Source organism: Ctenocephalides felis, unplaced genomic scaffold, assembly GCF_003426905.1.
Source record: "Ctenocephalides felis isolate EL2017-DRISC unplaced genomic scaffold, ASM342690v1 CF-g0.4_SCAFFOLD_01886, whole genome shotgun sequence".
In the NCBI taxonomy this organism is placed as follows: Eukaryota; Metazoa; Arthropoda; class Insecta; order Siphonaptera; family Pulicidae; genus Ctenocephalides; species Ctenocephalides felis.
This window is the reverse complement of record NW_020538040.1, coordinates 19,075,340-19,103,149: the sequence shown is the minus strand read 5'-3', so window position 1 is coordinate 19,103,149 and position 27,810 is coordinate 19,075,340. Positions and strand designations below refer to the sequence as shown.

General features: G+C 28.3%; 1 protein-coding gene across 1 annotated transcript in view; it reads left to right on the top strand.

Moving 5' to 3' along the window:
• The first annotated feature begins 2,856 nt into the window (after nucleotides 1–2,856).
• The window catches only part of LOC113376750 (protein diaphanous-like), a 49,638-nt gene continuing 24,684 nt past the window's right edge, over nucleotides 2,857–27,810 (top strand). The window contains 1 exon segment of the mRNA XM_026616793.1: nucleotides 2,857–3,517. Within this exon segment, the coding sequence (XP_026472578.1) occupies nucleotides 3,440–3,517 (78 nt within the window). The 5' untranslated portion in view covers nucleotides 2,857–3,439.

Below are 27,810 nucleotides of genomic sequence, written 5' to 3'. Positions count from 1 at the left end.
AAAAATGACGGACCTACACAGTTCTGTTTATTGCGCCGGCAGGACGGTTTACATATCCAATCGAGATAAAAATAATTTAATATCGTTCAAGAACTTATTGAAAAACGGTTGTTACTTGTTACCCTGTTGCAATAAGTCCCTAGCTCCCCTACAATTTTACATGTCTTGAAAAAATCTATAACAAGACCTATGGGCTGATTTTGCCTTAAAATAAACCAATGTTATGGCAAGGCTATGTTACGTTTCAATTTTCATACAAAATGCTACTAAATACTGTCAAAATAAATAAATTAATAAATAAATAAATAAAATGTGTAAGTATTGTAAATATAAAAATTGTTAATGTAAAAATATGTATTTGCTTTTACACATATAATGCAACTTCACTCATATGTTATCAAGCCATATCTCAAAGATGCAGTTAAGGGATGACTGTATATTATTAAATAGATGTCAATAAAATCATATAAAAAAAAAGATGCAGTTACCATAACATCCTTTTTTTGATATATGTGCGTTTTCTAGGTTAGGTTTTCTATGTAAAACGCCTGACTGCACAGCTACCACATAGAATTTTGGCAGTTTTTAGTACCACTTTATATGAAAACTGCTACATAATACATACCATAGCCTTGACATAACATCGGTTTATTTTACGGTAGAACCGGCCCCTTACTTTCAATTTTTGGTGCACCATTAAAATTTTTACAACTGCTCTATTATTTCATTAATTACTTCTTCTATCCATACATAAATTTTTTCCCATCATTGAAATGCAAATTGAATACCATTCACGTTTAATAAATGTTACTATCTAAATGTCTCCATAACAAGGCGACATATTGATTGATATGTTCCAAGTTAAGTCGATATAAATACTGGAACAATTTCTAATTCATAACGATCAACACATTAATTGTACAGGATGTAGTTATTTACGAATTGCACATTCGTTTAAATAAATTATGATATCATTGTATGCTACGGAATCGCCAAAATATTTCTTTATTTATATTTGCTGAAGTATTTTATTATACACTTGTATTACTTGCTTATGTGGAATTTATAAACAAAAACTATAAATACTTATATTAGAATTTGACTTAAAATATTTTTAATAGTTTGTTAACTGGCATTCAACGAATGAAGTGTATTTCAAAGCTAATAAGCAGCTATTTTTTATTTTAATTCATTCATATCTAAATATATTTAATTGAAGTCTTATTCTAATTGCCTAGGTTCAATATATTTATTTCAAATCAGTTGGTGATTGTGTGGTAACAAAAACTTGGTAACGTTAATATTAATTTTTATATCTCGTTAATATTTTTATCTTATTTTCAAATACCGAAATAATATGAAAAATTCTGAAATATTGCTATCGAAGTATTACTTCAAGTGATATTTTGTGTAAATTTTTTAATGGATTTTGTGCTTGTAGTGGACTTTTCGACTATAAAAATATCATACGCAAATTATCAAATCTTAATAATTACACTAAAAGCTTATAGAATTGTTAATTGTTCTGATTGCTATTTGGAAAGTTAATAAAAATTGATTTTATCAATGTTTTTGTTATAATTCACCACTACAATTTCAATGGCTAGAAGATTACCAGTACAGCCAACCCTCCTATAACGCGGTACTCTTAGAGCGCAGTTTCCCTAACACCCCATTTATTCTCTCCGCGCAATCTATAAATGTCTTCAGTAACTAGATATTGTTATAAAATGTTATAATATTGTCCATTTTGTCCTTTACAATATACAATTTAGTTTATAATAGTTTATATCATAGTTGTGTACGGTACTGCTTTTAGTGTCAGAGCTTACAGAACGTTAGTCTATTTAAAAAAAAGTTGAATTTTTTTTTGCTGGAAAATCGTTTTTTTTCTGTTTGGTTTTTGTATATTTTTTAATAAAAGTAATTTGTGATTTATCTTGTTTATATTCCAGAACAAAATGTTTGTTTCTGCTAAATAATCCACTTTTGTAGGTTACCTTTTGTAGGTTAGGTTTTATGTGCAAAGCGTCTACTCGCACAGTAAATATATAACTTTTTAAATGCAGGTAAAAAATAAATGCATGTGACATCTTACTATACCCCTTCCACCCCCACGTGATATTTTGTGATTTTTTGTCAAACACCCCGCGCCATCCCCTAAAAACTGTGCACGTCGTCAAAAATTTGTACAAAAATTTCAAATAACGCGATAAAAATGCAGCATCTTATACTAAATTTGAGTTGTTCATAGCACGGTTCTTATATAAGGCGATAGCCAGTTTTCATAGAACGCACTATATTTTAGCCTGGTTTGCGCGTTAAATCCGAGTTTCTTGAATAAAGTTTTGATTAACAAAAAAAATCCGAGTTTTTTACAGCACGGTTCCCATACTGCACGGTACGCGTTGGGAGGGTTGACTATAATTAAATTGATTTCATTAATACATACAATGTTTTATTTATTATTTAAATTTATATTTTTGTATTTCATGTTTTATTTTTTATAATCCTCAACAATTTTGTATTATAAAGCAAATAAAGTTTTGATTAACAAATTAATACAAACAGCTTCTGATGACTGTTGGAGCAAATAAAAAATATTAAATAATATTAACTTTACGATAACAGTGCGTTATTATCGACTGCTGTTTTTACAGTTCATACAATACGTTGTCAGTCACCGTTTTTCTTGAAGTATTAGAATCCGTTTGGATCGATTTAAAATAACAAATAATCAAGCAATGATTCATAGTTGCAATTGTTCGTGAATGATAATGACAATATTGTGTTATGCATTCAATTATTTCGAATTTGTTTAACAAAATGCCTCCGGTTTCGTATGCGTTGTAAACTGCTCCAATTGGCTGCCGGACGAAATTCCATTTTATTTGCTCCATAAGACCAGTGTTCTTCTGTCTGTTGACAAATACGGTGCAATTATAATCATAGATAGTGGAATACGGAAAATAACTCAAGTTTAGTGTTAGATTTAAATTTTTTTAAATTAACAAATCAAATGTTACAGAATCGTGGGTTATTACAAAGAAACTATTTTATAAACAAGTGATACATAATCCGGTAATGAATTGTTTAAGATGAACGCGCTTTCAATAACATAACACGTAACCGTTAACCATAATAAAAAATTATTCTTTACCATTATTAATGTAACTTGATTTCATATCCATACAGCCGTGAACATGAATACCACAGTTAATGATTATATTTTAATTACTAATTAATTTTGCTAGTGTTAATTGTGATATAAGTAGTCAACGGTCTGTAAATTATTATGACCGACATTAAAGGAACGCTAAGTGCAAGTGTGAAATAAGACTTTGGGATTTAGTGCGAAATTATTGTCAGAAGTGTAACATGTGTTAGAGGAGTTAATAAGAAGTTATAAATTCTGTGTTCATATTATCAGTTGCTCATTATGAGCGCTGCTAAAGGCTACAGGAAGGTTAAGAATAGAAATCGCATTATGATATCAACCATGGTGCACTGGACAAAGGTATTTTTGTAAAAAAAAAATAATTCAATTGTACGGGGTCTGCCAAATCAGTTTTTTGATTGGCAAAAAACTTTATTTTTTGCTAGCCGAGGCAGCCATTTACATTAAATTATTTCCTATTATCAACCGGAAGGATTGTACTTTCAAGTGAAGAAAGAAATTCAAGAAAATATTCAGTAGTTTTTTTATAGCATTTTCAAAAAGTTATTTGGCGGACCCTGTTTATTGTAACATGTAATTAAAGCGAATTTCACTATTGCTTATGCATAAATTTATTTGCCTGATTATATAATAATATTTTACCTACAAATAAGAAATTAATGCCTCGAAAAAATCGTAATTTGCCGTAAATTTTCTCACCATCTATAATATATAGGATATACAATGTGATTATTTAGTATGGAGTTAACAATTCTGGGTTAATTTTTAATTTCTTATAGGGTATTATAATTAAATTTTGGTATTAGGGTGTTATAATAATCGCACAAAAATCGATAATGAGAATTTTTATATGCTTTTACGTTTCAAAAGATTCTGAACATCTTATCTTATCTTATCTTAGAAAAATTGATGTATGTATGTGAGTGCGGATACAAATTTTCGCGACGATTTCGGAAACCAGGATCAAGCGATTTGAATAATTCAAAAAACATTCGATTTATGTTGATGGAAAGACGTGCTGATTAGTTTTTGGCAAAGGCAGGTCCAGCGGTTTTGGAGATCTAATAAGAAAGTAAAAAAAGCCATTTGGCGATCAATAATGATCATTAGACATATGCATATAAAATTATCAGATATTTCATGGAGATATAAAAAATTAGTACTAATTTTGTCTACATTTCTATGGGTTTCGTACCTATGTTTTATGTTAATTTGCGACGCGGCGCTTACGCGCTTCTATATTTTGTCTCTAAAACAGCTCGCTTGCTTTGATAGAAAGTTCAATATTTTCAAAAAAATTCAAAGACAATTTTTTTTTCAAAAATCTAGTTTTTTTTTCAAAATTTTCGAACATTTTTAATTTTGGTATGGAAACTTCCAACAATTTGCTGTAAGGTACGAAACCATGCACCACTAGTTTTTTTTTGCTTTTTATATAAAATTACTAAAATCAACTTTACTATTAACCAGTAAAAACCTGTAAATAGTTGAATGGCATAAAATTGTGGAATAGGTAATTTATTGTAATTAATTATATTAGCCCTTTCAGGTACATTTGGTTCATTATATCATTTTTAGAAATGATAACGCCGAACGATTTATTCAATTGTGTTTAATTTCTTTTAAATATTGGGCGGAAATTATATAAAGAGACATAATTTTGATATTTACATTTATGATGAATACAATTACATTACAATTCATGAACTGTAAATTGTTGAATGGGCTCAAAACTTGTATATTGTAATTAATTATTATCACCTTTTATTCAGGCGTATGAATGCATAATATCATCTTAGACATGATACCGCCGTACGATTGTCTGATTAATTTCTTTTAAATTTTGGGCGGAAATTATATAAAGAGACAAAAATTTTGATATTTACATTCATAGTAAATCTGACCTAGGTCCGCCAAGTTAATCGCCCGAAATATTTGTATTTTGTCTGTTGGGATAACTTCGGGGGCATCTTCCTACCTGTAGAATGCATAGGTATTATTTACCTGTTTATGACATAATGGCAAAAGGTTTTCGATGTAACTGGATTTTATTCATATGCCACAATTGGAATCATTTCAGGGCTTGGGCTGATTCATATATTTTTTGTATATATGTATTTGAATTTGTGTTGAAGTTTTTGATATGGGCTCGCCCGTAGGTCAGCGATTAAGAGCGACGGGACTTGTTTCAGAAGTCCCGGGTTCGATAACCACTTCGAGCAGCCTGTTGTCAGGCAGCAGTGACAACGATTTTCACTTGGAAATATAGATAGAAATATGTTTCCAAGTGAAAATAGCCCTTGCCCGGCATTGCTGCACCAATAAAATGTCGGCCCTATTAGATTAACTCTAATAACAAAAAACCATCAAATATGAATGGAATAACCATTGGGTTACCATCTAAAAAAAAATACGAAGTAAGGAGAAGTTTCAGCCCAACAGCTCATAGGACGTAAGGTTCTGATTGCTGTTCAAAAATAAAAAATAAAAAAAAAAAAAAAAGTTTTTAATATAAAATATGTACCATAATTCGGAGAATGGTTTAAGAGGGCCTAGAGGAGCTTGATAGTACAATATTTAAAAAAATAGATGTTTGTTTTTGGTTCTATAGTCAATTTTTAATTTCCCGTAGGGTAAGTTATAACAATTGCAAAAAAATCGAAAATCAAGTTTTTTATCTATTTTTACGTTTCAGAGGTTTCTGAACATTTTGGCGTACCTTTAATAAAATGGATGTATGCATGTGTGTGTGTGTGTGTGTGTGTGCGGATACAAATTTTCGTCGACGATTTCTGGAACTTGTGAATTAGAAGATGAAGAACTGATTAAATTTTTGGAAAGGCAGGTCTGCGGTTTCGGAGATCTAGTAAAAAATGTTAAAAAAAAATGCCATTTGGCGATCAAAAATGATCATTAGACATAGGCACATCAAATTATCAGATATTTTATGGAGATTTTAATAATATCCATAATAATAAGTTAGACGGCGACGCGGCGCGTACGCGCTTTGATATTTCGTCTATGCAGCTAAAGCAGTACGATTGCTTCGAGAAGCAGTACGATTGCTTCGAGAAAAAGTTCAAAATTTCCAAAATATTTCATTTCACATAAAGAAAACATTGTTTTTTTCAAAAAGTCTTTTTTTTAAACAAGTTAATTTTTTTCAAAAATTTCAAATTCCTCAAAAATCTAATTTTTTCAAAGTTAAAAAAAAAATTAATCTTTTTTAAACAAAATAATTTTTGATACGGGAAGTTTCAGCAAATTGCCTTAAAGCACGTTGCCATGCACAACTAGTTTATCCATACCCGGATGTCCAGATATTGGATTGGCATTAGATTTAGACATTTTTAAGTATACTACCAAAAATTTGCTGATATTCTTTGTGAAATCGGTGCAGATTTTTTTTTCTTTTTTTATCCATTCAAAGCCATGTTCTTCGATCTAAATTATGATAATTATTTAACTCGTCGCTCTTAATTAAATCACCTAATTTAATTTGCGTAATATACATTGGTAAATTAATGTTAATAAAATAACATCTGGCATAGAATTAATTTAAATTTAGTGTGAAATCTAGTGAAAGCGAGCATGTTCCGTCCTAATACTTGAATTTTTTTTACTATTTACACTACAAACGCATTGATATCTAACGAGCATAATAAACCGTTGTTCATTTTTTAGAAAGTTGATACCCATATAAGTATATTATCATTATAAATATGACAGCTTCAATTTTTCAATAGATTCTTAATTAACTTATTGTAATATATTTACAAATTCGTTTTAGGGCTTTGGATTCGAAAGTTTGTAGGCGATTCTCGTTTTAATAAAGAAAGGCATCTTCTGCTCAAACTTATATAAACAATCTTGTTTGCAGAAAGAATTTTTTGAATACCACTGATTTAACTTGCATACCACAAAGAGTAAATCCATGTGTTTTCTGCATATTTCTCATTCTTCCAATGCTATTGCTATATCTTTTATTTAAAAAAAGACATATTTACTCATTATCATGTTATTGAAGTAATGAGCATATATGAAGACCGAGCAAATCCTTTATACATTTTAGCACATTGCAATGTCCTTGTGCTCAATTCTTTTCTTTGAGGTCGTTGAATTCATCTTATGAGAATTTATCATATTAATAAAAGAACAATTAATGAACAGAGAATTCGTTCCGATGTTCTTAATTGTTGCTGATCTTTCGATATAGGATGTAGATGTAGAAAGAAGTCCATTATCGTTCGACAACGACACGAATTACGACATCTTGTCTGGGCTGAATGTAATATTGGATTTAATAAAGCTTTACTTAAGCAATTATATGATTATTTAGTTTTCAATATGATAGAGGAACCTAAGGCAAAAATCTCAGAGTTAACTTTTTTTTATAAGAAAACGAAATCTTTGACAATTTTCTAACTGTAAACTCTTTCCAGAAACTGTTCAAATGGTACCTTTCAATAATATTTTTTAATCAAATTTGGAATTTGAATTTGATTCATTGCATAGAAAACCAATTGAATATTTTTGGAAGTTGTAAAATACTTAAAAATAAATTAACAGTAATTCTTAAGAAACGACCAGCCAATCTTAACCAAATTTTTGAGTTTTCAAAACCAATATTGGTTATTTACGAAAACTTTGGCGAAAATTTTTCTAATTATGCAAGCTTTACCAAAATCTGACCTACTGCTATTTTTCAAGTATTTTTTTAATCAAGGATTTTCAAAGAATAAGGTATTTTAAAAATGTTAATCACAAAATTATTTTTGCATACAAAGCTATTATTAAATATTCTTGGAAATTTTAAAATATGTAAAAATATTAACTGTTATCCTTAAGAAGCGCCCGACCGAACTTTACCAAAAAAATTTTTTTTGTATTTTTAAAACCAATTTTGGACATTTAAGAAACCCGTGAAAAATATTTTTTTCAATTATTAATCACGAGGAAACGGCTTGACCGATTATTGCGAAAAACTAATTGACGCAAATTATTGAGAATTAACAAAATGACTTAAATTAATTTGAGTAAGTTTTACCATCAACATTTTTTATTTTCACATTTGTTGTCTGTTCTAGCAAATGTTAAAGAGAGTTTTCGCACATTATTTATATGTATCAAACGATTCAGAATGACTTGAAACGCCGATGGTATCAGTAGAATTGTCATGAAGTTAGTGATAATATACCATTGTGAGAATGACACTGGATGCCATAATTTTGAAAAATATACCTAGTTTTATTTTATTCCGAATTTATTAGATTATTGGTTCTTTTAGAAAATTCTATTTTTTATTTATGTACAATTAGCGATCAGAAAATATACAAATTTTATAAGCCAATGTGCGACGTTTCAATATTTCAGCAAAAAGACTAAACAAAAATACAAATTAAGTATGTATACTAATTGTAAGAATTTTGAGAAAATAATTGCTAGAACCTTGTACTATACAAAAAATTCAAATTTTCAAGCAGATCCAATAAAGAAGTGTAGAGTAAATTCATACTATTCTCATCATTCTTAGTCTTTGCCATCTTATAAATTTATTTAATAGCAGTATTATAATTAGGTATTATTATTTTATTTCGAAAAGAGCTTTGAATAGTATAAAAATAAATGTATTAATTTATTGTCACTATTTAAAATTTTACTTTTGGCAGATTTTCTGAATGCTTTTTTGAATGCAGTTATTAATTAAACCTTTGCTAACGAATTAATTAGAGAATAATTTGAATTTATTATTTAGCCTCAAGCGTGCCTAAAATACATATAATTTAGGTGTATATTTGAGTATATTTATATATTCAGGTATATAATTTAGGCGCTCGGCAGACACTTTATAGAATATGCGATCGAATTTCTAGTTTCAGTAAAGAACAAAAAAAATATATAAAAAAACAATCAAAGTTTTGTATCCAATGGCAAAAAATGGGAGAAAATCGTAGGCATTTGTATTACAGTAGATCTACATATAAAAATATTTGCGACCAAGATGTATAGATAAATAGAGACTGTATGTGGATAAATATGTTACCAACGATAGGTAGATGTCATCAATAAAATATATTTTATCACTTTTTGTAAAGTTTTTCGCCCGCGGTCTGCATGTTGCCTCCCTCTGGCCTAAACGTTCATTCAATAATATAATCGCATTCATAATTCTTATGCATAATTGGCATTTCTGATGCGTGATTCTGTCGTAGGTATAAGTTTCACGTAATAGAACGCTAAGTGTTATAAGATCTAGTTTATACCGCTATTTGCTCTATTAGATCTGATTTGAAAATTGTCTGAATATATTACATAGATTAAAAAGTAACTGTTTCAAATTAATCAATTCGGCCGACGTCTTTTGTTAAAAATTGATCCGAAATATTTGAATTGGTACAGTGTAAATTAATTTTGGGAATTATCTTTGTCATCCATCTACTTATTGAATTTTTTGCACTTCAGTAATGTTCTGGAATAAGTTTACTTATTTGTTTTAAGAGGACTTTATCACTCAAAGTTTGTTATACTTCTTACCGTCTAGCATAAACTGCTTATTTAGCTCACAACTAAAAGGACAATATATCTAACTCCTAATCAACTCTGTACTATTTTTGTCTTTCAAGTTGTCTGCACGATATAGGATATCATTTTTTGTTAATATTATTTTGCAACACATTTGAATTTTGATTGCTCATGATGCATTGGTAGAGTCTCGGCTTGCAATCACTAGCTTCCGAATTCAAATCCTACGTCGCGTGCAACTTGAAATCAAGCAGTAGTGAAATCTATTTTTACTTCAGAATATAACAAAAAAAATATGTTCCTAGTGAAAGTGGTTCTTTTCCACAGAATTTTTCCAAAAAATTAGTCAAACATATTAATTTGTTGTAGGAAAAAATCTAATCACAACTAGAAAGGACTACTAATAGGTTTTTTTCATCTGTGAAGAAGCAACTAAAAAAATAATCATTACTGCTCTTTGAATGAAATTTTCGAAATTTGATGAAAATATGTCTTGAGGCAATTTTTAGTAAATCTTTGAATCAATCAAATGAACATGAAATTATAAAGTTTGATCTAGTAAAATAGTTTGGACGTGAATTATGCTATGAATGTAGGTTTACTTGTTCGAAATGTTGACTAAATTTTGACAATTTATAACAAAAACAATATCAAGAACAATGCGCAAGAATATTCAACATATTTAAACAATATTATATATAATATAATATTTAAAAATTCTATTCAGTAAAAAGATTCAAAGAACTCCAAGAGCTTTACAACATCTAATTAGACACAAATTGATCACACTTGAATAATTGTAATATGTTTGAGATTGGACTTTTTAGAGATTTCTTAGTAATTTTCCATTTTTTTTTTGATAATTATTCTTATTACATTCTTATACAAACTCCACCAAATTATAATGCATAAATATAGGCTTGCCATAGGTTATGGGATTATGGGCTTCCAATCTGAAGTTCCAGGTTCGATACCCGTCTCTTACAGTTTGATGTCAAGCAGTAGTGACATCGGTTTTCATAGAAACATAGGTTTTTATAGCAGCATCAAAAAAAACATCAGATACTATAATTGTAAATTCATCGAACAAATACAGGTCATACATTCAGTTGCCTTCTGAAAGGCGACGTAGTTAAGACAAATTATCACAACCAAAGAACAAAAATCAAAATTAGGAATAATCTACAAGATGTAGAATATTATTTAAAGTGTGGCATTAATCTCTTATTAACAATTTTTATTTCGTAAAAAGATTTTCATAACTTGATGATCTTTGCAGCATCCAATTAGGTACAGATTGAACAGAACCCGGATGATATGTTTAAGATTGGCATGGACTTTTTAGAGATTACTTAGTATTTGGCATTATTCTCCTTTTTGCTGGATAATTGTACTTAGTGTAATCCATAATCATAGACTTGCTATAGGTTAGAGCTAGGGGCTTCCAACCAGAAGTTTCAGATTCGATACCGCGTCGTGCAGCCTGATGTCAAGTAGTAGTGGCATCGGTTTTTACTTGGATATATAGATGGCGATATGTTTCCAAGTAAAAATAGTACTTTCCTTTTCATCCAATAAAAAAACATCAGAAATTGTTATAATAAATTCGTCAAAAAGGCCAACAGTTGGGTTGGGCTGGTTTCTGAAAAGTGATGTGGTTAAGTCAAATTATTATAATAGTTTATAAGTGCATTTAAGTTGTGATCTATATTATAATATCCAAAAATCCATCATTACTATTGTTGATAACTACAACTAAAAGTTTAGATTTTTAGAATCACATGGGTGGCACGTCTTGTTCTTTTCACGATTGAGAGATGAATGAAATATATTTACAATCGATTCGATTTATATATGTTTCTGCATGTTGCGTCATTCGTGGAAGTTTTACTGAATTATAACGTCAATCTAAAATATCTTTAGCTCATTCATTCATTAATCGCGAAGTATCGGTGCTAAAATGTTCCAGCCCACGGCACGTGGTCACGGATATTTTTGGAGTTTACGTATTTCCTATATGATACACTTTGATCTAATAATAATTTAATTTTATGACCATCAGATTGTTTTTGCAATAAACAAAAACGATTTAAGTAGCATTTATTTTTATTTTATGTCTCTATTGATTTTTCAATTTTTTTTAGAATTTCTATTGCTGATAGATTTAATTCAAAATAATTTTTAACATTATTTATTTATTTCAATTATTTTTTTAAGATACCTAATTGCAACACACATGTATTTTACTATCGCATACTTAATTTTTTACTATCTCATTGCAGTTTTATGTTGGCATAGAGTCAGCAAAAAAAACAAGTATCGGTATTAAATTATGTCTGCTGCAGAAAAGATCAACAAATTTTATATTCATAACATCTTCAAAAATTATTATTAGAAACGTGTCTGTTATGAAAATAATATGTATAACATTTACTTTTTGATTACAAATGTTAATTAAGCTTATTTATTAATTGAAGTATTTATCGATCAGGTTTTGTTTGATTGACGATACTAGTTTTTGTTTTGCCTACCGAATGGTTTTTGTCCACTTTTGTGTTTAGTAATCAGAATTTTTGCTCTATGTTTTATATCAGATAATTGACTATTTCATATGTAAATAATAACAAAATAATGAAGTGCAGCATACCAGGAAGCACAAAAACATTTACAAGTTAAAACACTTTTTATATAAAATTAAAAAAAAAAGATTTTTATGTAAATTTTAATTAACATTAAAACACTTAAATTATAAGGAAATTATGAAATAATAATTATAACATCCATCATTTTTATCCAAACTTAATTAATCTTAATCCATCATTTCCCTATGCAAACAATGCCAAAACAATGTCCAGACTAAATGCAAACACTCCAGAGATAGGTTTTGCTTTTTTTTCTATATTTTTTATATATTAATTTTTGAAAAATGTTTGAATCATTTTTTTGCAATAATTTTACAATTGTTGAATTAAGACATAGTTATCTTATACATTTTGACGAATAAATAATTATGATTTTTTTTAAAATGGTTTTTAAAATTACTGAACTAAAATCATTCCGTTTTTTTTTAAATGTATATCTAATTTTTCAATTATTTTATTCAACGTTTCGAGGATATGAGATCAATAGTGTCTGAGTCTTCAGGAACTATTGATAACAAAAAAAAAATTATTATACATTTACATTTATTTACTTACTTTCAAATTGGAAGAATTCACTTTTTTTAACTAAATTATAATCTACTAATCAAATATCAAGTAATATTTTACTAAAAACATTCAACACGTATATCTTATATATAAAATTTCCGTGTCAAAAAGTTCGGTCCCGTACTCCTCTGAAACGGCTTGACCGATTTTTACCAAATTTCATATGCGTATGTATTGCATATGTTTATCTATTTTTCATAGCCCTAGAAGCTATGAACTGTAGCTATAACAATGCCATGCTTCAGGTCATGTCCAATCGAGACAAAATAATTTAATATTGTTCAAGATCCTAGTTACCCCTGTCACAATAAACTCTTAGCTCTCCTATATCTTATATATACAATTCTATCAAATACTATAAAAGTAATTATGTATTTGAAGATACTCCTCCTAAACGATTATTCGGATTTTGGTAAATCTTTCTGGAGTTTGTTAAGGGATTTTTTTAGAATGTATGGGATTATAAAAATATAGTGATATTGTAAAAATAAATGGTAGGTAATACTTACCTGGCTATATCAATTTTTTCACTGTTTTTAGATCTACTGATGATGATATTAAATTGAATGTCGAAACGTTTGGAATTAGAGATTAATTTATATATCTTTGTTTTTTATTTCAACTGGGCCCTATTCCTTCTTTTCCCTACTCGATATCCCATGACTCATCTATTTGACCTTGATAGAGAATTCAGTTCAGTACAGTGAACGACTTGTAATGGATAACACATAATGCTAATATAGGTTTTTAAATTTATAACACACTGATGATGAGACGAACCTAGTCTCGAAACGTTTGTGAAATTATATATATATATATATATATATATATATATATATATATTATACACGATTTTATCAATGAATATATAGTGAAACATGTTTAGCCAAGAATAGTCCCCTTAATTTGTCCAAGTAGCATATTGTTCTTGACCTTGGATCAGTCAGTTTTTTATGGACATCGGTTCATAAGCAGCTTCTTCTTTATTTACGATGCTAACACACGCACACCGAAATACCAGCTCGTGAAAATTTGAACTATTAGCTTTTATTATTAGAACCACCATGAGATATTACAGCACACAGGCGTCGCGCCGTCATATACGCCCACTTACCGAAACTGACGATCTACTCGGTTACATCTTCCATATGGAATTGAAATACACATGAAATATATTTAGTTGCTTAATATGTGTACAAAATATCCCGCAATAAATATTTTCTGGGTTGCTACTTCTAGATTTCGAATTAATCAGTAAGCTTTTAATTTTTTTGTAAATTATATAGATTTTTGGGTCGATTCTGCGGTAAAATAGACCAATGTTATGGCAAGGCTATGTTACGCTGCGGTACTAAAATCTGTCAAAACGCCGTATGGTTGCTGTGCAGTCAGGCGCGTTAGAAAACGCACAAACATAAAAAAAGAATCTTGTCATAAGTGCATATTTCTGAGTTTAAAGTTTCAGGTTTGCTCACTGTCTTTGACAGCCTTGTGTCAAGCAGTAGTGAGGTCAGTTTTACTGGCAAATATAGGTAGTAATATTAGGTTGTCAAATATCTCCCTTCCGCTTTTTTGCTCTTGGTTTATAATACAAAAAGGCGGAAGGGAGATATTTGACAACCTAATATGTTTCCAAGCGAAAACAGCCCTTCCGGGCATTGCTGCAACATCCCAATCAGAAATGCGACAGCGAAGTTATCTATAGTATCCAGTATTAAAAATAATTGTATCGCTGATGAATTGACTAAATGTAATGTAATAAGCGGTGATAATACAGCTTATAGAGCATGTCATAGTTCTGATTGCTGTAATATAAACAAACAAACAAATTTTTTTTTAAATATTTTTAACAGCAATCAGAACCTTACGTCCTATGAGCTGTTGGGCTGAAACTTCTCTTTACTTTACTTATTTTTAGATGGTAACCTAATGGTTAATCCATCCATATTTGATGATTTTTGTTATTAGAATTAATCTAATAGGGCTGACTTTTTATTGGTGCAGCAATGCCGGGCAAGGGCTATTTTTACTTGGAAACATATTGCTATCTATATTTCCAAGTAAAAATCGTTGTCACTGCTGCCTGACAACAGACTGCTCGAAGTGGGTATCGAACCCGGGACCTCTGAAACAAGTCCCGTCGCTCTTAACCGCTTACCTACGGGCGAGCCCTAACAAACAAAATGTCTTTTATAAAAAATCTACTATAAAATTAAGTTTCTTTTAGAAATCCGCAAAAGCGAGTACATTGCAATTTTTTTTATATAAACATCCTATGCTAGTTCAGTGACCACATCAAAGAACACGCGTTTCCGGTTAATACGAATGTATATAGGTGTACATCTGTAAATAGACTGGAAAAGCCAAAATTAAAATTCAAAACACAAGATGTCGTTAAAGAATCACACACGCAAGTCGTTCAATAGATCATAAAACTCGATAGGAAAACGGCTGGGGAATATTTTTACTCAATTGGTAATAGACAAGGATTTTGCTGCATAACAGAAAATGTTATGGCCAAGGCCATACTAAGCTCTAACTTCAATACATTATGCTACTGAATCATACTGAATACTGTCAAAATGTCATGTATTTGCTCTGCATTCAGGCGTTTTACACATAAACTGCAACGTCACTCGTATGTAATGAAGCTATGTCAGAAACACACTGTTATCTAAGATAGTTTTTTTTGACATTTGTGCGGTTTCTAGGTTAGGTTTTCTACATGACAACCTGAGAAATACGCCTGACTGCACACCAACCATATCGCTATTGTCAATATTTAGTATGAAAAGTTCTTCATAACATGGCCTTGCCATAACATTTTTCTGTTATGCGGCAGAATCGGTCCCTCAATCTATATTTATTTTTTTTAAATTGACAAGAACTAGTCTAGTTGTGCAAATGTGAATTTGATACTAGTTAATTATAAGTACTCCAGTTTAAGTTCTACTGAAGATGACATAGAATTATTTTATAAATATCATATTTCATTTTTGCCACTGGTCTAAAATTTGATGAATTGAGAAAGAATAATATCAATAAAAATTGACAAAAAATTGAAAAATGTGCGAAAGGTATGGAGCGTGAATTTTGCAAGAAATTGCCATATTTTATCACCCACACAAATATATATTTACATTTTAATGAGTAAAATGTCATTGTGCGCTCCTATTATGCTGACAACATAAAATTGATTTGGGCGAGGTGTTTACGACTCGTATTTCCTATTACTGTGGAAGCCAAGTAACACATGAATTAAATTCATAGAATATTTATTATTATTACACTGACTGAAATGCATTTCAGAATAAAAAAAAACTGATAAATCAATACTAATTGAACAGTATAAATTAATACTAATCGAACAGAAACAGGAGCAAAAAACGCAAAACGCGCAAAAATATGGCTAAAATAATATCTAGACTGCAAAAATGTCTTATAGTAATAAACATTTTGATAATAAGTGATTTCCACAGGAAATTTGAGACTATAGAGATCAAGAAGTGGTATAGCTGGTAAAGTAAAAATATAACTAAAGCAAAAATATATTTAGTTAAAAAATTATCTTTGAAAATTAGTATAGACAGGTGATTTTCATATACATAAGTCAATATTAATAGAATGCTATAAACGGGGGTAACGCAACGAAACAATTTGGATAGAAGTACCAAAAATAATATATATTTATTAGTTATGATTAAAAATATGTATCACATTTTTGACATATATATAAAAACTATGAAATTAATATGTTAATGCTTCTCACGGTGCAGCCTTAAAACAGAATTAAAATATAATCTTGAAGTAATCTGCTTTACGCATAAATTAAGCTTTTTTATCTCTACATGCATTCTATTATTACTTTTTTAACAAATTTCTGGGGAAAATAACATTTCAATAAAATCATAAATTATGTTTAGTTGTATATAATCGAATAATTACTAAATTTTCTTTTGTACTATTTGAATCTTTTTGTCAGTGAAGACGTTTTTTATAACAGCTGAAAAACACAACAGTATTTTGCTAATAATATAAGTAGATCACCACTTTTGTGTACATTTATATTTGTCAGCAGAGTTCTTTAGAATAAGTTTAGTCTCAAAACTGTCAACTATTTAGTAGCAAGAACAAACAGTTATTTCAAATAGTTAATTTTAACTGGAGACTGCATCGGTTGTTTGTTTATTAAGACTTTAATTTATATTAGCAAATGTTATCTTGTATTTATTCGCTACAATCGATTGACGATTGACACCATTACTGCGACTTCCTGCACTCTAACTAAACAGTTCAAATAGATGGTACTCAAACTTTTTGATATTATTTGATGAAACATGTTTTTTAAAAATTTTGATTCAATAAGATATATTTAATTGGTAATGATAATAATAATTTTATATAGAAGAATATAGATCTCCTAATAGACTGTCCCGGGTATCACTAATAAAATCTTATAAAATAATATAAAGATCAATATTTGATTATGGAGATGATTCTCCGATGAAAAGGAAATGTTATGACAACGCTATGTACGGTCCTATTTTCCTATGAATTGGTAGTAAAAACTGTCAAAAAACTATGTACTTGCGTCAAAATAACAATTTCATCATAAGTGCTTCTTTCTAATATGACCTACTAACACATCGTGAAGTTGGTTTTGTGTGTATACGCCTGATTCCACAGCAAATACATCGCTTTTTCATTTGTTTTCTACTAATTCAACGAAGATAGGACCTTAATATAGCATTGCCATAACAGTTCTATTTTAACGGAAAATTGCTCCTAATTATTGTAATAAATTAGCAAATATAGATATAGGTTGATCGTTCAATCATCATCTAAATACTTTGAAAAGAAAAGTTGAGTACAGCAGATTTTAGTCGGAAGTTTTGATTGTTGTTAGAGAATAAAAAATAAACGCATATTCTATAAATTTTAAAATAATATCTCAAAGCTATTTGAAAATTACATGCTAAAATGTAACTAATGTTTTCATATAAGTGTGAAATTTTAATTGCTTCTCCATACTTAGGGTTTATACAAATACATTTGGCTACATTTGTCATTTTTTAAAAGTTTTTTTTATTAATATTCTCTTATCTTAACAGCAATCTGAACCTTATAGCCTATCAGCTGTTGGGCTGAAACTTCTCCTTACTTCGCATTTTTAGATGGTAACCCAATGGTTAATTCATTCATATTTGATGAAGGTATTAATCATTTAATAAACAGTATTTTTACTAAACCGGTAAGCCCTAATTCTATTATTATTTTGATTCAAAAGTTTCTGTCTGGCCATGGTGCCTTGAAGACTGTTAAAGCAAACTGAATATCAACTATAATAGAGAATAGTTCTTGTGTGTGTATTAAAGCAAGATGCATTTGGCGATCAATAATATATTTAATTCTTTCCTCTTTATCTGGCATATCTGTACAGACGCTCTATGACCTCGTTTCATTTAGTACTGAATATGACAACATCTAATACAATGTCTATTATTTAAGTACTTGACGCAATTGTACGTTTATTTTCCTGTCCAAAACCTTGATGCGATATCATCGTTGCCTAAACTTAGCGCTAGTGAAAAAAATTAGGGAGTGTTGTTGATTTTCTTAATTTTTCCATTAATTGCAATTCTTATTTTTTCATTGTGATTATTTATTTGTTATTATCTTCGCCATTACGAACATCAGCAAATTTTTGGTAGTAGTTAGAATGTCTAAATCGAATTCCAATCCAATGATCATTACATTTATTAATGTCATATTGTTCGTTAATATTTTTCTAACAATAAAACACTGTTCTTCCATCATGGCTGCATCAAATTACAAATCCTCACTGTTCAAAAAATCTAATAATATTATTTGAACAAATAGAAAGCGGACAACCATTGGGTTGCATTCTGAAGAAACCACGTAGTAAAGGAAAATTATCACAACACCCTATAGGACCTGGACTTTGTTTAACAAAAATTCTCATCAAGATCAACTAATAATAAGAATATTTCAGTAGCATGAGAAGGCACATGTGTATAAAGTATCAATAAGGATTTTTATATCATGAATTTTATGGGTTTTTCTTGGTTGACACAGCTATATCATATTATATCATATAATCTTTCAAATAAAAGTATGTTGAAGATTTGGTATTCTCGATGCACCTATTTCATTTTGATAATAATTTATGTTTTCCTGATTTGACTCTCAATAAGTTAGTAGTCTCGAAATTGTTAGAAAGCTATACCTATGGCGTTTATACAAGCATTTATTTAAATTTTTGATATTGTCGACGTCTGGAAACTAACCTCCAAATAGTACAGATGTCAAAATAACATTAGTTTTACTTCACACATATATTATCAAAAAGTGCAGCGCTTCAGTACCTACTATTAATACCTAATTAGTTGGTATTGGTATTTTGCCTTTAGGCAAGTTACATGAACTTCCCGGTATGTGTAAATAATCGACTTAATCAATAAAAAATAAATTAATTTATGAGTGATTAAAAGTATTCCGAGTGGATTTATACACATAATTGAAAACGAACGAACACGTTAACTCGTAGTATTTTCTAAAAGCAAATTTTCAAAAATCAATAATTTTTATAATTGAACCAGTTTCCGTAGGATTTTAATAGTTTAGTATGTTCATTAGGACCAAGTACTCCATCGTTATAGCAAATAAATTGTCTTATTTTAATTTTAACAAACGTTAAAAAAACTGCTCATTTTCTCAAACTTTGATGAATTTTTAAAATTAAACTACTTGTCGTAAGGCCGTAATATTTCAGTAAGATCTATAAGACCATGATATATTGCCTATGAATGTGTAACCGAGAAGGCCCATTAAAGATTTGGATTATATTACATTATTAACTGGTATTGGTATTTTGCCTTGAGGCAAGTTACACGAACTTCCCGATATGTGTAAATAATCGACTCAATTAAAAAATATATTAATTTATGAGTGATTGAAAGTATTCCAAGTGGATTTATTACACATGATTGAAAACGAACGAACACGTTAACTTCGTGTATTTTCTAAAAGCAAATTTTAAAAATCAATAATTTTTATAATTGATCCAATTTCCACAAGACTTCATTGATTCAGTATGTTCATCAAGACCAAGTACTCTATCGTTACACCAAGTAAATCGTGTAATTTTAATTTTAACATACGCCAAAAAAACTACTCATTTTTTCAAACTTTGATGATTTTTTTAAATAAAACTACTTGTCGCAAGGCCGTAATATTTCAGTAAGATCTATAAGACCGTGATATATTTCCGATGGATGTGTAACCGAGAAGGGCGATTAAAGATTTGGATTATATTACATTATTAACTTTTTTAAATCTAATTAAGAATATACTTAGCTATTGAAGTTAATGCGTGTGGTTTTACTATTTAAAATGATGGAAATAATAATAGCTATGCTGCTTTAAATGCAATTTAGAACGGTCCAGAGGTGATAAAGGGTCCAAGACGGACTTAGAGACGCCAAATTCTAAAAACGATTAATAATTATTGACCAGCGCATTATCTATAATGTATTGTTTGGTATTTACTTTTCTATTGGAATATCTGCCTCCGGTCGTTGTGCATATCATAATGTATATTGCCTATTATATTATGTGCAGAGAGCACTAGAAATTCCTCTATCTGGTCGAACTGCTTTTTATGATATATGTGGAGGTAATTAAAATTAACTATCCGAACAGAAGATGGCCTTGCTTAAGCGCAGGTAGAAAAAATCGAGACAAATTATAATCTTTTATTTTAGTTTTATGGCAGACAAGAGTGAAAATTTTGCGATGCCTGAACAGATCTTCGAAATAGATTTGGAATGGGTTCGGCATCAAGGACACAATAACCACAAAATGCATTAATTTCAAACTGGGATCCCGGTTATATTTATGCGTCCGACTTTTATCTAAAGCATTAAAATAACTATGTTTATATAAATTGCATGCACTCGCGTTATATCTTGTAATCTCTTATTGAGATATGAAATCTACATCTTATGCGTGTGAAAAAAATTGTAAGTTGTAACATTTCATATGTTAGTTTTTTGTCCTTGTAAACGTTTACTTCATCTGCACCTTCTAAATTTAATAATAATTCATTACTAGTTGACAATTAGTGGAACCGAGGTAAATAACATCATACAAATTCATAATTACCATGTTTAAAGAAATGCACGCCTGTAATTTTATAGATAAATCATTTAAGGACCAATTTTACTATAAAATAAAAATATGGTAACGCTATTTTATGGGTCTATCTTCGTATGATTTGGTAGTAAACTGTATAAAAGCTATGTATTTGATGTGCGACCAGGCATTTCACACATTAAACCTAACTTCATGTATGTATTATCAATGAGACATCAGGAAGATGCACTTATGATAACGTCGTTATAAGACGTTTGTGCATTTTGTAGAATAGGTTTTATGTGCGAAGCGCCTGATTGCACAGCAAAAATCTAGCTTTTTGACAATTTACTACTAACTCATACGAATATAGGCTCGTAACATAACATTTCTATTTTATCCTAATTTAACTACAATATATGGGAATGTGCAATGTTACAATATTTTGATTAATTATTTTGTAACAGTTATGGAGTGATCTTTGCAGAATTGTATCAATTGGCTATATTGTTATTAAAATAAAATATAAAAAAATATGTTGCTATTTAGGAGTCCCTAAATGAACCTTTTCGTGCAAACTTTGGTAATATATTTCACTTATTGTCCACTATTTCAATTTTAATCAAAAATACATTAAAATTTGCCGTAAATATATTATGTTATTTTAATTTAATCATTTTTTTAAATAATTTTTTACAACTATCCCAAAATCAATTGGTAAAAAAAGTGAAGACTTTATAAAACTGCATTCACACTATGCTATTTATATCATATAAAATTATTTTCTAATTTTATTTTGCCAGTTTTTATAACATTAAATTCAAATTTTTATAGTAGTTTATTTTATTATGAAGACTAACGACAATTGCATAAAAAATTAGGACTCACTAAATTTGACGATTTTTTTACACGATTTACATAATTTACTATAATATTTATTTAATTTATAGTTTACATAATTTTATATCTTATCAGTTAAACATTACATTGCTCAAGTAAATGAACATGTCATATAAATAAATTGGATTGACTAAAATGGAATAAATCAATATTTTCAAATTTTTAATGATTTTTTTTTTCAAAATTTAAAAGAATAGACTAGTTTATATAATTTTATGCTTTTTTAATATAATATTAAGCTGGTCAAGTAAGTTGTTATGGTCTCATTGGTCTTCAATATGTAATCGCAACTGTTCTTAGGAAACATTTTTTTCTTTTATAATAATTTTTTAGACATCAAGTGCCATTGTAATTATTGCCTTAATTGAATATATATCTTACTTCAAAGTAATATCATCATATTATAATCTTCATATGTACTTTTAAGAAATATTCTTATTATGTGCGTTACTTTCCACCAGCAAACGATTAATTAAATACATTGCAAAATCAATTCATCTTTAAGGATCTCATATGACATAAATTAATAATAATAATTATATATTAGTCAAAAAATAAATTTTTAATTAAATACATGCAAAATTAATAGTTTCAATCAATCGATCTTTAAAGGTCTTATGACTTGATTAAAAATCATAACTATACACAGGGCCAGTCCTGGGGCATTTAGCGCCCGCATGCCAATTTTTTTTTTTTCTAACGCCTCCCCCCCTATTATTTAACTTTTTGAACAGTTTATTATTAAAATTATATCAGAATGTACGTTAATTTTTCTAAATAATTTTTAATAAATCTCGATTTAGTACACACAAAAAAAATTATATAATTTAAATGCGCATAAAATACATTGATTTTATATTTATTTAGAAGATTATTGTTCAAGGCGATTTGCGGGTGCTCAGAATCAAATTTAAATATGTTCATTATTGCTTGCAAGAAATTTTTTAAATTTCTATTTATTTCTAACGCATATGTAAAATTTGGGGATTTTATGCGATTTATTCTATTGAGCAAATCATAGAGCAAAAAAATTCTAGCCTGTCTCATTATTAAATATACACTGGTACTTTTATGTTGGATTATTTTAATTTAATTTTTCATTATTTAAATATCTAAAATTGCATCGTAACTTCTAACTGATATCGTAAGGGCCGAAGTGTATGTATGCATTTATACATTAAATTATTGTTTTAAAGTTAAATTTAAAAATATTGTCCAAGATTAGTAAAGTAAAAGATGCAAAGAAATTACATATTTTTTGAATGATATTGGAAAAACTATATTATAAATTTCATACTTCGAATCTCGTTTTGGCGCCCCCTAAGGCGTGCTATTTACTAAATAATTTATTCATATGTGTAATAATCGTGTAATTAGGATATTTGCAATCGAATTCCTTTGTTTTCTTATTCACCACAGAATAGAAATATATATCTTTATTTATCAACATGATTTAGACAAAAAGCAAACTGACTTAAACACGCCTCTCTGAGTCACACTAATAAATAAATTTGCACAATTTCCATATCCCAAGTGTGAATGCACCTTTAGCCGACAAACGTCTGCTTGTCATACATACGTGTCCCGCCACACACAACCAACTGTCATATCGGTAGTGAACACAACGGGTTTTGGCCTGTGTTAAAACTTTTAGTTTTTAGCACAAAAATATTTAAAAATAAACATTAAATCACGTGGATTTTTCGAGTGCTGTGCATTTTTCTTACTTGTGATTGTTTTAGTTCTATTTAGATGTGCTGTGATAAGTTCATTCTTTGTCAACAAGACAACAGTCGGATATAAACGATAGTAGATATCAGAACACAATGGCACAATTTGTGAGTTACAAACAACAAACCAGAATTTTATGTAAAAATGTGGTTTTGGAAATAAAATATTTTTGTTTGTTTTTATATTGTTATGCGAATTGTTAAGCGATAGCGTGGCTCTGTTTGTTTAGCTTGGTAATTAGTTTTTTAGGTTAATTTCCTACTTAACGGTTTGTGTACATACAAAACGATGAGATTGTTGTAACGGATTTTTCAATCAAATAGTAATAGAAATATTTTTATAAGATAAAATTAAAATATTATAATTTTTTGTCATCAAGTGTTTTAAAAAATATTACATAGGTACTATTTACATACATAATTAATATTCTATTTATTCTTTCTATATTATAATCTTACTATTAGGTTCGACTACTTGAATCATGACCTTCGCAAACCCAAGGTCTAAGGTTAGAGCCCATATTGTCCCTAACGTTGTATATAATATATACATTTTGATGTTTTTCGACGTTCAAACATATTTTATATCCATAATTAGCAGCCAATTCGTTAATTTATAAATGCAATAATATTTTTACTTCTGTATTTATACGTTTCGACATTTGATTGATGTCATCTTTCAGTAAATCAAACCAGGAAAACCAAAACAAAAAATTGAAACAATATTTTCATTAACATGAATAACGCAACATAATTCATAAATACTAAACTAAGAATAAAAACACCTAAATATTTTGATTAAATACTGATGTTTTAATTTGTTAATACATCATTACTCAAAACGATCAATATTATCAATATTAACACTATTTATATCAATATTGCACACATTTATAAAAACAATAAAATAATTTTCCAAACATAGTCATTTCTATGAAATAAGAGAATGATATATAATAATAATAATAATTTATATCTTTGATTTTTGATAAATATTAGAATTAAAACATGAAACGTTAAACATATTTATTTTTTGCAAGTTATCAGTACAAAGTACCATTTTATAACAAGGCTTAAGTCAATATGCTATTTTTTATTCATTCATTGAATATAATATCATAATAATTAATCAGTGGTTTCCAATCTTTTCGTCCGCACATCCCCTGTCTTTATAAAATGAATGGTTGCGCCTCCCCCGTTAATTTTGTCTAACAATCTAAATTCATATATACTAAACCAATATTATAACTTAAATCGGGCAACAAATTATTATACAATATATTATGTAAAATGAAGGATAAAAAATAATTATTCATTCATTTATTGGTTGATTTATTTTGAAAAATAATATTTTGGAAACAGCTGTACCCCCCCTTGGACTAGCCTAGCTTCTCCTTGAGGAGGCGCTTCCATTTATTTTATAAATACTTTTTTTAATAATAATAATAGTTTTTATAATAATAAAAAGTCTTTTAATAATTTGTATGTTATTTATAAATGATGCATCAATTAAAATATTATTGGTCCAAACTTACTTGAAATTTAAATATTGAATTCCAGCTTATTAAAAATAAATACTTATTAAATTGTATAATTTAATATATTTTTAAATATAACTCAAAAAAATATTTTTTTGCCAAAATTTCTGGAGAAACACTATTTTTATGTAACGCTTATATATGACTGACATGGTCTTCTTTCAAAACTTCTTTTTCGACAAGACTTCTACCAAATTGAGTATGTCATACACATATGACTGACATGGCAATTAACGTGTTAAAGTGAATATTAAATGAATAATAATAAAAAAAATTATATATTAAATTTTGGTTATTCATCTAATGGTAAATGCAAACTGATTCAATATATATAAAAAAATCAAAGTATCCTACAAATATACTAAAGTTAAAATCTTTAAAGTTTTGGAATCTTAAGTATTTATATTTGAAATTTAAGATTCCGTTTCAAAATATTTTTTTTCCCGCGGAAAATCTCTTCCGTATAGAAAATGATTTATTTATGCGATTCTTATCGAGCACGTTGTCTGATTTATTTTTGTTTACAAACATGCGTGTGTGAAACAAAACCAGATGTGATATCTTTATATTACCAGTAATTTAAATGTCTGCAAAACTAATTAAATGAACATGGTGTAGAAATTTTTTATCATACAGACATTGATAAGTGTTAGTTGTTTGAATAGTGTAATGTTTATTGTTTATATTATAAACATGCACGTCCTTTGTAATTATTTAAATCGTCGTACTTATCATTTTATTCAGGACTGTAGATGAAATGAATTAATATTAAACAAAGATGATATGAAAATTGGATAATTATAATTTTTTAACATGATAAAAAGTATATTGAATATTTTTTATTTATGCCTTTTGTGATATTTTTATGCCTTTAAAAAAATATTTTTCTGGATTATGTAACAGAATTTTCTGTAACATAAACTGTAATATTTATTTCTGTTACTTTTTGTCTTATTCCTTATATTTTCTTATATCTTGGCTTAAAACATCGGAAGTCTCTTGAAAAAATGTATAAACATAAATTTGTTCACACTCTTATGCGGATAGATAACTTTTTTAATTTTGTTTCTATAACATACGTTTTATGTCTTGATTTGACCCATCTTCAGTGCTTACAAATAATTCAAACAAAACACTAAAAATGAGAAGCATCAATTAATATATTCACCTAGCTATAAAATAAACAAAAAATTAACATTAAAATGAAGAAAATAAGGTATATAGTACCTTTAGAGTACAAATTTAGAGGTACAATTTTAGTGATTTTGAAAATATTCAATAGAATTTCTGAAGACAAAACTCACACTTTATATAAAACTGTTTTTCTATTAAAGGAATTATTTTGAAATTATTATTTTGAAGATTACAAATGAGTTTTTTTTAATATTTCATTTGTTAATAAGTAGAGCCTTTAAAATTTTAAATAGTTTTCACATCAGGGGCATACAACATATCAGAATAGATTTCAGAAATAGTCAGAAATAGATTTTTTTTAAAAAAAGTTTTTTTTTGCTAATAAAATGTTAAATGTGACAATTTTTACAATCAACTTTATAAATTTTCAGAATAAAAAATTAAGTTAATTCTTGGTTTTCTCTAAAACAAACATAAGACTGGAAATATTATCACAAAAGCAAAATATAATCAACTTAAATTTCATATATTTTTATACAGCACTAAAATGTTTGTAATCACATCACTATTGTAAAATTTAACATTTTTTTGCCAATTAAACATCAATTTTACAGATTTACTGATGATTACATAAGATTGTATATCGAAACGTCTCATAAAATAAAAATTCTTATTTTTTCATTTTTATTAATAACATTTTTTATTTGATTGCAACATTTTATTCAATTAAATATCATTGTTACAGATCTTCTGATGATGTCATAAGATTTTATGTCGAAACGTTTCTTACAATTAAGATACTTATTTTTTTAATGAAGTCTTATTCATATTTCAAAATCAAAATTCTCAATTCAATTCCATTTAAAAAGATATATTTCAATATATATAATGGTTACAACATAATAATGAATTGGTTAAATCAAAATTAATAATCTCTTTATTTACTTACTTATATAAATAATAAATACAGCAGAGCTTAGGGATTAGGGCTATGAACTTCAAATCACAGGTTTCAAACTCGATATCTGCCTTGGACAGCCTGGTGTCAAGCAGTGTTGACATAAAAATAATTGATATTGATATTTCTATTGATAGAAAATATAGATAGCAATATATTTCCAATATAAATAGCCTTTATCCGGTATTGCTGCATCAAAATAAAATCCATCAGTATTAAGGAAATAGTAATAATAAATTCATCATAGAGATAGCACAACCGTTTGGGTTGCCATCTATAAAGCTACTTTATTAAAAGAAATAAGAACACAGTGGATAGGACTCGTTAAGGTCTGATTGCTGTTACAAAAATAAATAAAAAATACTCGTTTATATCAATGTACATAAGAAATAAAGTTTGAATCTGATATTCTCAACAGCAATCAAATGGATGTTAATCAATTGACATTTTCTTTCCCTTTGTTTCTAATGTGCAATTACATAACATT